General features: G+C 49.8%; 2 protein-coding genes across 2 annotated transcripts; both read right to left on the bottom strand.

Annotated features, from left to right (window-relative positions):
- Positions 1-312: 312 nt before the first annotated feature.
- LOC115550507 (troponin I, fast skeletal muscle) lies at positions 313-5,126 on the bottom strand. Its single transcript, XM_030365603.1, has 7 exons — positions 5,023-5,126; positions 3,122-3,151; positions 2,867-2,903; positions 2,346-2,474; positions 1,750-1,839; positions 864-1,040; positions 313-580 (listed from the first exon to the last, which is right to left on the bottom strand). The coding sequence occupies exons 2-7, from the start codon at positions 3,127-3,129 to the stop codon at positions 485-487; spliced, it is 537 nt and encodes a 178-aa protein (XP_030221463.1). The 5' UTR covers positions 3,130-3,151; positions 5,023-5,126; the 3' UTR covers positions 313-484.
- Positions 5,127-5,984: 858 nt separating this feature from the next.
- Positions 5,985-11,609, bottom strand: LOC115550503 (uncharacterized). The gene is made up of 6 exons (XM_030365599.1): positions 11,443-11,609; positions 10,851-10,930; positions 10,695-10,763; positions 10,159-10,361; positions 6,933-9,401; positions 5,985-6,634 (listed from the first exon to the last, which is right to left on the bottom strand). Exons 2-5 carry the CDS (start codon positions 10,924-10,926, stop codon positions 8,541-8,543), a joined length of 1,209 nt encoding a protein of 402 aa, XP_030221459.1. The 5' UTR covers positions 10,927-10,930; positions 11,443-11,609; the 3' UTR covers positions 5,985-6,634; positions 6,933-8,540.
- Between the last annotated feature and the right edge of the window lie 218 nt (positions 11,610-11,827).

Here is an 11,827-nt window from a genome sequence, read left to right as displayed (position 1 = left end):
TAAGTCTGATCCCTTAAGTAGCCTACTGCCCACTCAGTAAGACCAGATTCAGTCGAGTCACTAAAACACAGGTAGGCAGATTTTCGGCTTATATTGGCTGATCACACTCCCATCTGACATCTAACATATTTGCTGTCATTATTTCCAAGGTGGATTCTATGAAGCGCATCACCACATAGTACTCCCATCGCTCTACGTCAATTTAAAGAGTGTTTAAATTGGTGTAGGTCTGTTCACAAGCTGTCTGCCTGACCAGCGGTTCTTCACTTGAACGTTAGCTATAGTGGTGTTGACACATACAGGCCCGTGAAGCAGCGTTAACCATTTATTAAATTATACAGTTACAATGGATTGAATATGAAAATCTGCTAATTCTGGGACATACACTCGATGACGTTCTTCTAAGACAGATATTAAGACGAAGCAACATAATACGCTGGGATCAGCTTCATCATCTTGATGAAGATGATGAAGACGAAGGGGTCTAGGCCTCCGCCTCAAACATCTTCTTCCTGCCATCCATGCCAGACTTGTCCTCGATGTTCTTGCGCCAATCCCCGACGTCCCGGAGGTCTTTGTCCTTCAGACCAGAAACATCCCAGACATTTAGACAACTCTCACTCGCTAATATAATATAATATAATATAATATAATATAATATAATATAATATAATATAATACACTCACTAGAGGTACTGAACAAATTGGTTAAACACTGTTTAAATTCAATGTGATGTTAAGTTTTAGTGACACATGGCAGAGCATATGATATAATAAGAACAATAGAATATTCAAACCGACGGACGGGGCAGGAACAGCGACAGGAACGTTAGGACCATCTTAACATCTGAGGAGCTCCTCACCTCCTCCTTGGCCTCCTTCTTGACCTGCTTGAGGTTGGCCCTCAGGTCCATGTTGACGGTGTGTTTGGAGCCCAGCAGGGCCTTCAGCATGGCGTCAGCAGACATGCGCACCTTCCTCAGAACCGGCTTCTTGAACTTCCCCTTCAGGTCCTGGACCTTGATGTTCAGGTCCTCAATCTGTAGGACAAGAACTGTTGGGACTCACCAGCGGTAGTGCCTCGTGAAATATATCTATCTAGATCTATATCTATCGAGATACAACTATTCATCTTTATCCATATACATCTCTCTATATCTATATCCATATCTCTATCTATGTCTATATCTATTGAGATCTATCTATCTATCAATATATATACGTGTGTGTATATATATATATATATATATATATATACAGTCACTCTACTGCCAGTCACTCTACTGCCATTCATAATTTCCGCCGGGTACCCAAAATGCTGCCAAACAAATAATTTAAAAGTGGCGGGGGCATCTTCAACGGTAATACGGGTATTTTCCGACGTCATTCTGGCTGCCTATGGCTGCTTCCCCTGCTTCCCCCGCTTCCCCTCCTTCTCCTCCTCTTCTTCTTTTCCTTCTCCTTCGTAAGGTTCTGGCAGACTAGACGTAGCAAAGGCGCATTACTGCCCCTTCAGGCCACAGATAGAAGTTTGGATAGCTCACAAATCTTGCGAGACAGATTTTTAACGCGACGGGTAATATCGTTGAGTTTAATCTCGCGAGATCTCGTGGCACGAGATCTCGTCCCACCCCTAATATATATATATATATAAAGATCTATATGGTGTTGGGTACTACCGGGGACTGGTCATGCTAGCATTGAGGAGATGAGGAGACGAGGCGATAAGGGGCTAGGAGATGACTTTACCTCCTTGTTGCATTTGTTGACCTTCATCTCAAGGTCGTATCTCTCCTCATCAATCGTCTCTATGTTGTGATGAACCCCTCGACACATCTCCTGTAACACAGACACACACACACCTACTGTAACACACACTGCTACAGATCTCCTGTAACAAACACACACACACCTCCTGTAGCACACACACACACAAAAACACCTCCTGTTTCACACACACACACACACACACACACACACACTGCTACACATCTCCTATAACACACACACCTCCTGTAACACACACATCTCCTGTAACCCACACACACTGCTACACATCTCCTGTAACACAGACACATACACCTCCTGTAACACAGAATATAAACACTACTATACTTCTCCTATAACACAAACAATACACCCCCACACACACACATCTTCTATAACACAAACACACACACACACCTACACCTATGTCTCCTATAATCCACACCATAATACACTCCACCAGTACAACACAACTCTTGCTACAAAACAACACAACACAGATGAACACAACCAACACATCAAGAAGACACTACCACCACGAGCCAACACAAAGGAGCAAGGAAGAAGAGGAGGTGAACCTGCAGCTCCTGCATGGTCCTGGGGAGAATCGGGGCCGGGCAGTGCTCCTCCATGTAGCGCTCCCTCTCCTCTTCCTGCTCCTTCTCCTCCTGCTCCAGGAGGTCTTTACCGATGGCCAGCATCAAGCTCTAGGGAGAAGGAGACTCAGCCTAATGCTCCTCACACACCATGGTCTGAGAACATGACGATGGTCTGGAGAACATGACGACCACACGATGGAGAACATGACGACCACACGATGGTCTGAGAACATGACGACCACACGATGGAGAACATGACGACCACATGATGGAGAACATGACGACCACATGATAGAGAACATGACCACCACACGATGGTCTGAGAACATACCGATGGTCTGAGAACATGACCACCACACGATGGTCTGAGAACATACCGATGGTCTGAGAACATGACCACCACACGACGGTCTGAGAACATACCGATGGTCTGAGAACATGACCACCACACGATGGTCTGGAGAACATTAGGATGGTCCCCGAACACGACTTTACTTTACCTTGAGATGATGCTTGCGACTGGATGACATCTTCTTCCTAAAAGAAAGAACAAATATTTGATATATTGAAGTTAAAAGTAATAAGAATTAAGTAATAAATATTATATTTATAAAAACAGTACATTTGGTATTCCACAACAGCAGTAGCTGGATTAAGCAAGACACGTCTGACTCTCTGACTCTCATGAAACGCTCAACTCCTGACGGACATTTGATGAAGAAGAACATGAAGAAGAAGAGAAGAACATGACTTACTCCGACATCTTGGCGACGTTTACTGAACACCTGGAAGACAGAAGGAGAGAACAGACAGAGGGAGAGAACAGACAGAGGGAGAGAACAGACAGAAGGAGAGAACAGACAGAAGGAGAGAACAGACAGAGGGAGAGAACAGAGGAGAGAACAGAGGAGAGAACAGAGGAGAGAACAGACAGAGGGAGAGATCAGACAGAGGGAGAGAACAGAGGAGAGATCAGACAGAGGGAGAGAACAGAGGAGAGAACAGACAGAGGGAGAGAACAGAGGAGAGAACAGAAAGAAGGAGAGAACAGACAGAGGAGAGAACAGAGGAGAGAACAGACAGGAGAGAACAGACAGAGGGGAGAACAGAGGAGAGAACAGACAGAGGGAGAGAACAGACAGAAGGAGAGAACAGACAGAAGGAGAGAACAGACAGAGGGAGAGAACAGAGGAGAGAACAGACAGAGGGAGAGAACAGAGGAGAGAACAGACAGAGGGAGAGAACAGAGGAGAGAACAGACAGAGGGAGAGAACAGAGGAGAGAACAGACAGAAGGAGAGAACAGACAGAGGAGAGAACAGACAGAAGGAGAGCAGACAGAAGGAGAGAAGCGTTATGGGGATTAGAATACATTAATGGCCATTATAACCGAACAGAGCAGAACAGGGGCCATTAGCACAGAAGCCCCTAGAACAGAATGCGGGCCCCCAAGAAGCCGCCCGGGAATGTTCCTGTCCTCCGTGGTGATGAAGTCTCCACTTAGAGGAAACTCTACACCACCTCCTCCCTCAGCATCTGAGAGGACCTCCACCCGCTCCACCAGGGGCCCGCCCTCAAGACCCCCCCCCCCCCCCCCCAGATGTCCAAAGGACTCCGTCTTCTAGGGGGGATTACCTCCCCTGGTGGGACCCCCAGGCCAGAACCCCCCCCCCCCCCCCCCCCCACACACACACACACACACACACACACACGACTGTACTCCGGATCCTTAACCCGGCATCAAACCCACGTTTCACCCCAGACCCCCCCTTAGCGGGCTCTGATGGGGGCCAAACCCAAACACCACAGACCCCCTCCTCAGGACTGGAATGAACCTCAACTCCTCGGTCATGATGTCTTATCCACTTAATGGAATAGAAATGGCTGCATCTAAAATATCAACTGGACCTAAATATTACCAAAAGCAATTTCTGAAAAAAATTGATCTTCAATGACCTATATTTTGCGATATTATGTTTCATGTTAGAAAAATGTGCTTTAATATAAACTTGAATATGATTGTTTATCCAGGGATACCTTGTTTATTCAGGGATACCTCTATAATAACAGATTCATATCAGCTTGGTAGCATTATATTAGTAACATTATCTTCTCCATTGGCTGGACTGTGTTAATTGGTAATCGCTAACCAGGGATTTCATGTAGAGAAAGGTTCCCATATAGAAGATAAACAGTGTTTACGCACAGAGCCATAGAGCTAGCTAGGATACATGTTTTCATGCATTTTAAGACATCTGAATAACATTCAACCACTTAAACATGAAATACAAGGACTCACAATCAAATAACTTTATCAATACAGAGCCCAGTAATGTGGGATGTCTTCATATCAACAACCCCGCAGCCGCAAAGCCAGCCTGACTGACCTGCTCTACCTACACCCATCTGGGCAGAGCTGGACTCCTGGAACTACAAAAGGTACTGACCTACGTCTACCTACACCCATCTGGGCAGAGCTGGACTCCTGGAACTACAAAAGGTACTGACCTACGTCTACCTACACCCATCTGGGTAGAGCTGGACATGCATCCTACAGCCCATGTGGGTCAGACTCCTAACCCCTATCTGGGTGGAGTTCTGCCTCCGTGTGTGCAGAGAAAGTACAAGAGGAAGAGGAAGGAGGAGAGGAAGCTCACCTGGTGTGGATCTGAGTGTCAGGAGGTGTAGCGCGGCGGCGAGGGTGGAGGAGTGCCGGAGGAACCACCTCAGCTACGTATTTATGACCTCCCTGCCCGCCCGGCAACTCCATCACCTAGTGGCCCCGCCCAGAGCCTCCAACCACATCCGACCCCCACCTTTAAAAATAGCCTCTCCGTCCCCCTTGGCCGGCCTCCGCCCAGCCCGTCCAGGAGCTGGTCTAGGGGGACCCTTTAGATGGTCCAACTAGTTTTTGATCTAGTTTGTGATCTGCTGGTCCGTCTGTGGAGGGACACTAGATCACAAACTAGATCAAAAACTAGTTCCCAAACCCTGGTTTGCATTATCTTGTAGTTCTCTATTCTCAGACGTGGAGAAGACGGGGGGGGTTAATAATAGTTACAGTGGGAGAATATCATTATTTCAAAGTGGTCCAAGGGGTCAGGGGGTCTGGTGAAAGACGGACCACAACAGCAGCCGCTAGGCGAGGGGGGGGAGAGAGGAGGAGGTGGTGGTGGTGGTGATGGAGGTGGTGGGGGTGTGTCTGGCCGAACGCAGACATTAAAACTTCAAGTGACCTCCGCCTGCACCACATACTGTCGGATCAAACCAAGGCCTGATCTGTAAACCATAGATGGTTCATGGTGCTGTTATTGGCTGGAATGAACACCCGGACGCTAGCTATTTTAATAGAGATTCAACATCTTCATCACAATACTATGGAGGGGATTAGGGAACCATGTGATTATCTTTTTTCTGAGTTCTGACTTAAAACTCAGAATAAAAAGAGTGGAGTATAAATAAAGTATAAGTATAAATAAAGACTCTTTATTTATACTTAGAATCTATACTCAGCACTCATGGGACAAAAAATCCCATATGGCCCTTATCATCTTCTGTACAATCCAGACCTAGTAGATCAAATGCAATGTAAAGGTGAATAAATGAAAGCAATTCCTGACACGTTTCTCACTTCATTTTATATCGTTTTTCAATTAGTAATAGTTAACAAAACATCGGAGTAAACAAAACAGTCATCCACTAGTTTCACAGTACGTCTGCAGGGTGACTAGAAAACACTTCACACGGTCACATGGCATTCGTGGAAACATTCGGCCACTATGAGTTCACCTGAGAGACCTGCTAGAAAATATCATGTGTTCACTACAACAACAAGCAGCCATCGAGAGCAACAGCAGAACCACGAGAACACATGAAATCAAATCAACCACCAAAGCACCAAACTGAAAAGCTGCAAGAATCACTTCATTACAAGTCAATAGGAAACATTTACACAAATAGTGGAAAATATCAAAGTCAATGCCCATGAAATGCATACAGTGTGCAAATATCACCTCACGTCCGGGTACTTCTCCACCTCAAGGCACCGTACAGCTGGCTCCGGGAGCCACTGGAGACCACCATAGACCACCACGTCCTAGCACTACCTCATCATACAGACCCAAATGGGTCCCCACTAACACGCCCTCATCATACAGTCCCCACTAACACTCCCACTACCTCATCATACAGTCCCCACTAACACTACCTCATCATACAGTCCCCACTAACACTACCTCATCATACAGTCCCCACTAACACTCCCACTACCTCATCATACAGTCCCCACTAACACTACCTCATCATACAGTCCCCACTAACACTCCCTCATCATACAGTCCCCACTAACACTACCTCATCATACAGTCCCCACTAACACTCCCTCATCATACAGTCCCCACTAACCCTCCCTCATCATACAGTCCCCACTAACCCTCCCACTACCTCATCATACAGTCCCCACTAACACTCCCTCATCATACAGTCCCCACTAACCCTCCCTCATCATACAGTCCCCACTAACCCTCCCACTACCTCATCATACAGTCCCCACTAACCCTCCCACTACCTCATCATACAGTCCCCACTAACACTACCTCATCATACAGTCCCCACTAACACTACCTCATCATACAGTCCCCACTAACACTACCTCATCATACAGTCCCCACTAACCCTCCCACTACCTCAGCATACAGTCCCCACTGGGTGAGGGCTAACCTCACTAACACTCCCACCAAGCCCTCACTAAGTCCCAACTTAGTCCTTACACTTCCACCAAGTCTACTGAGTCCTCACACACTCCCTCCTATGTCCCAGCTAGGTCCCCACTGAGTCCTCACACAATCCCTCCTATGTCCCAGTTAGGTCCCCACTGAGTCCTCACACACTCCCTCCTATGTCCCAGTTAGGTCCCCACTGAGTCCTCACACACTCCCTCCTATGTCCCAGTTAGGTCCCCACTGAGTACTCACACCCTCCCTCCTATGTCCCAGTTAGGTCCCCACTGAGTCCTCACACAATCCCTCCTATGTCCCAGTTAGGTCCCCACTGAGTCCTCACACACTCCCTCCTATGTCCCTACTCCCTCCAGTCCCTATAGATATGCGTAGCATTGAGACAACTTTCAGGTTACAGGTTTTAGACAACACACATTCCCCAAAGTCAGAGACCACATTAGAAAATCAATGTCCACTGAACCACTGACTTAGGGTTAGGGGATCCTACACCTGATTCAAAAGGCCAAGTGTTCTACTTTAAATCCTATTATAATCTACCAAGGTAGAATTGATAACTTGGGGTTTTGGATGAGGTTGAGGGCTCAAGGCCCATCCGACCAGGACTGCCTATGCACACTAGAGTAACTCATCTACCAGCCTCAAGACATCATCAATCAATCTGGGATGACCCAATCCAGGGTACCCAGGTTGGCCATCTGGTTTGGACCATCATTAAGGGGGATATATTACAACAGAACAACTAGAGCGTGTGCATTTGGACATTTCTGCAACTCATCTTGGAGCAGAATCCCTGAAGCCTAGCGATGTGCTCCTTCCTCACCTTCATCTTCCTCGCCCCAGCCCATGGGTGAGCCTAGCTGGGGTGAGGCATTTAAAAGCTATGCTTGTGCAAACTTCGTTCTTGCAATAGATGGCTGTCAGAGTTCATAAATAGTTCCGAGACGAGTTAAAGACGAAGAGTCCACACCAAAGAGAACAACAGTGTTCACACCGATGTGTTTCTGGAAGAAGAAGGATTCTCTTCTCTGGAAGAGCAGTTCATGTCCTTACGTTTGTTTCTTTGTGATCGGGCCCCTCGGTGGGCGGCCCCTGGGGTCCTTCAGAGTCTCCCACCCTGGAGTGACATCAACAGTCTCCTGAGTTCCACTGATATTAAACACCGAGCACGTCACGCCAAAGACATGTTTACCACAGAGCCGGAGACAGCCACCACATCAAGCCTACTGCATGTCCTCCCCCCCGGGGAGGAGCGGGAGGAGCAGGAGGAGCAGGAGGAGGGACATGTTGCAGATAACACTTCACAACAACGATCACCGTACGCAAGCACAAACACCCACGCTGCCCGTACACCGGCCCGACCGCGGCGGGTCAGACAGGAGGCCTCCTCCTGGTTAGTAGGAGGAGAACCAGGAGGAACCAGGAGGAGCCAGGAGGAGTCAGGTCCAGGCCAGCCTCCGGGAGAGGGCCTGTTTGAAGCCCTCGGGGGCCATGCCCCCCCCCGGGTGCAGGGTGCGCTCCAGGGCCACCAGCACGTCCTGGTGACGCTCCCTGATGTTGAGGGGGTGTCGCGAGCGCAGCAGCTCGTAGGCGGGCAGCAGCCGCATGTGGTGCTTCACCATCAGGTACTGGATGACCACGGTGGGCGCCAGCGACGAGCCGTCCCCGCAGTGCACCAGCACCCGCTTCTTCCTCTCCGCCGACGCCTCCATGCACCCGTTGATGTCCTGGAAGCAGCGCTGCTGCAGCGTGGGGGCGTCGCCCGGCGCCAGTTCCATGTCCACCTTGAGGCGGGACCAGGAGTGGCGTGTGCGCCGCGAGCAGGTGCAGGGGATCAGGCTGAGGGCGGGGCTGCCGCTGGTGTCGATCACGCTGTCGATGTTGTTCCTGCAGAGCGCGCGCCCGCTGTACGCCGCGTTCAGGTTCCCCACGAAGATGTAGTCCGTCACCTTGGAGATGACCGGCTCCGAGTACTGGACCTGCTCCCCCGGGGAGGCCCGGGGGGACGGGGGCCCCGGGGCGGGGTCGGGGGCCCGGCCGGCGCCCGCGGGGCCCGTGGCGGCCCGCCGGCTGTAGTTGCGAAGCTTGGTGGAGCCGGTGCGGGACGGGGGGTTGGAGTCCGACTCTGAGCTGCTGTTCCACGGCGGGGAGAAGAGGGAGAAGCGGCCCGAGGACTTGGTCCTCTGGAGGACCTCCACGGGGCTGGAGCCCCCCGCCGACCCCCCCGCCGCACAGAACAGGGACGCCCGCTCCAGGGACCCCGTGCTGCTGGCCGCGCCCACACTGTGGGCCTGCTCCATCTGCAACAGGAAGGAGAACGTCTCATCCTGGGCCCTGTAGTCCAGTGTGGTGTGTATGTATGCTTGCATGTATGTGTATATATAAACACTTTTACACTGCCAAATATGCCCGTCTTATGCACACCTTTTTCCCGGCATGGTTCGCGCGTTTACACCGGCCTGATCTCGCACCCCAATTTACCCCCCCGCACCTACACATATTGGCGGTTTCATTTTGAAGTGAATGCGATTAAACGGCTGTGGTTCCCGGGGCGGGACTTGGGAAGAGGTAATATTGCGTTGTCTCTACAACAGAGACAACGCAGCCACATCAACCTCTGGAGTTCTAACTGGAGTGACAGTGAAATCCGCGAGATGCTGACCATCATGGGAGAGACGGTAATGCAGTTGCATTTAAAGAAGACGGGGAAAGATTGTGCGATCTACGAGAAAGGCTTTCCTTACGAGGTTTTAGTCAGGATAAAAAACGTGAATGTTCTTGTTTTTGCACTTTTTTTTTTTTTTTTTGCACATTGGTAGCCAAAACTCAGATGTATACTCATGAGTTCATGCATTCATGAGTAACGAATTAAAACTTTTGGAGTATGCCAATTATTAAGAGAGAGAGTGTGTGTGTGTGTGTGTGTGTGTGTGTGTGTGTGTGTGTGTGTGTGTGTGTGTGTGTGTGTGTGTGTGTGTGTGTGTGTGTGTGTGTGTGTGTGTGTGTGTGTTGCCTGGGCCTTAAGGTTGTGTGAATATATATGTGCGTGTGTGTTACCTGGGCCTTCAGGTTGTTCCTCCACTCCAGGGAATCCAGGGCCCGGAACCTTCCGCTGCTGTCGGAGGAGACCGACAGGCAGAGGGGCCGGTGGGGGCGGGGGGGCCGTGGGGCCCGGGGGGGCAGCTGCGGGGTCAGCGCCATGGCAACGGGGCCCGGGTCAGCCGGCTCAGTCCTGCTCATCATCAGGTCCGGGCAAGAACCTGGCAGGGGGGGGGGGGGCATTACAATACTGCCTTCTGATTGGACGAGTACTGGGGTTTCAGACAGACTGCGCTGTTCCCATGCCGATACCAGTATCTGAAATTCCTACGATACTCTTCCTAAAATGCATGTTTGCGTGTCGGATATCGGCGAGTACGCAAATCCGTGTGCCGATCCAATACCGTCACATGACTCATTTACTACACAGGCAGAGAACATCAAACACTACGGTGTTATGCTGCGTTCGGAGGTGGAAATGTGTACCAGAACATCTCTTGACTGTATAGCACTAACCTTGAGGTACTGAGACGGGAAGCGGAGGTTAGACCTACCAGCACATTGGGAGGGGATCTGCAGGCTCCAGGAGGTCCTGAGGAGGTCTGAGAGGTTCTTGGCGACGGCTGTAGTAGAGAAACACCTCGAAGTTACTTCATTGTTCATTTACATTGAATGTAAGTTTAGACATTAAGGTATGAAACTCGTCTCACCAACTCGGCCATGGTGCTTGAGGAACGGCTTGGTCTCCAACTTCACGTTTTTACTCCACTCCCCCGCCGCCTCCATCCTGCTGTTGGTCGGAGACACGAACAACTCAAAATGTTTTCCTACATAACTGAGCGAACCCTTTCACCTGCACACCACTGATGGTGGTTTAAACGGATCTGACTCGAACGCCGCGGAGATGCGTTCAAGCCCCTTGGAAACTCAACCACATTGCTGCACAGAGATGCGTTCAAACTCTGTTTCAAAGACGCACGTTTGGCCCAATGCATGAGATCAGACCACAGATAAATGTTATAAATAGCTCACAGCGTTGGTAACATACAGAGCTCAATACAGCTAGCTTCATTGCTAGCATTGCATCCTTTAACAGCAACAGCAGCTCCGTGCGACCCCCCTAGCATCAGTCCAGCCCTGTTCACCAGGACCAGAGCCAGACCCGGAGGACAGACACCCCGGACCCACACCGGAGCATCACAACAAAATGATAGTGGTCTTTACCAGGTAGCCCCCGTAGCGTTGGGTTCGCTAGCTTCCCACGGGCTAATGCTAATGCTAAAGCTAAAGCTGCTCGCCCACCTCGGGTCTCCTCGTCCGCATGGTTCCGCTCGGCTCGGACGACATGTACCCCCCTGGTCGATGAGCTGGTCTAGATAGACCAGCCGGTGGTACCCGAGTTTAGACCTGAGACTGAACCTGAGCTGGTCGCCATCACATCCGCTGGTGAGCAGCGTGACGTCACGGGGGCGGGGCTACACTTTCACTTATTAAGTGATGCTGTTCAACACTTAATATGTGATGCTGTTCAACACTTAATTTGTGATGCAGTTCAACACTTAAACAAATCTAATTTCACCCATCTTGCTGCTGCATTAAATATTCATAATTTCGGTTGCATGATGCACCAAATTTGACGTCCACCCTTGAGTAATCAATGAGTAAATTAAGAAGTAAATCGCTAAAT

Source organism: Gadus morhua, chromosome 9 (assembly GCF_902167405.1).
Source record: "Gadus morhua chromosome 9, gadMor3.0, whole genome shotgun sequence".
Taxonomy (NCBI): Eukaryota; Metazoa; Chordata; class Actinopteri; order Gadiformes; family Gadidae; genus Gadus; species Gadus morhua.
Note: the sequence above shows the minus strand (reverse complement) of the source record. Positions and strands in the feature narration are given on the sequence as shown.

What these genes read in the sequence shown, in the direction of transcription:
- LOC115550507 (XM_030365603.1), bottom strand. An exon ending in GTCGCAAGCATCATCTCAAG is followed by an intron (nt 2,475 to 2,866) that starts GTAAAGTAAAGT and finishes CCTTCTCCCTAG; the next exon opens with AGCTTGATGCTGGCCATCGG. An exon ending in GGACCATGCAGGAGCTGCAG is followed by an intron (nt 1,840 to 2,345) that starts GTTCACCTCCTC and finishes TCTGTGTTACAG; the next exon opens with GAGATGTGTCGAGGGGTTCA.
- LOC115550503 (XM_030365599.1), bottom strand. Translation starts at nt 10,926, where the DNA reads ATGGAGGCGGCGGGGGAGTGGAGTAAAAACGTGAAGTTGGAGACCAAG. An exon ending in CAAGCACCATGGCCGAGTTG is followed by an intron (nt 10,764 to 10,850) that starts GTGAGACGAGTT and finishes TCTCTACTACAG; the next exon opens with CCGTCGCCAAGAACCTCTCA. An exon ending in GATCCCCTCCCAATGTGCTG is followed by an intron (nt 10,362 to 10,694) that starts GTAGGTCTAACC and finishes CCCCCCTGCCAG; the next exon opens with GTTCTTGCCCGGACCTGATG.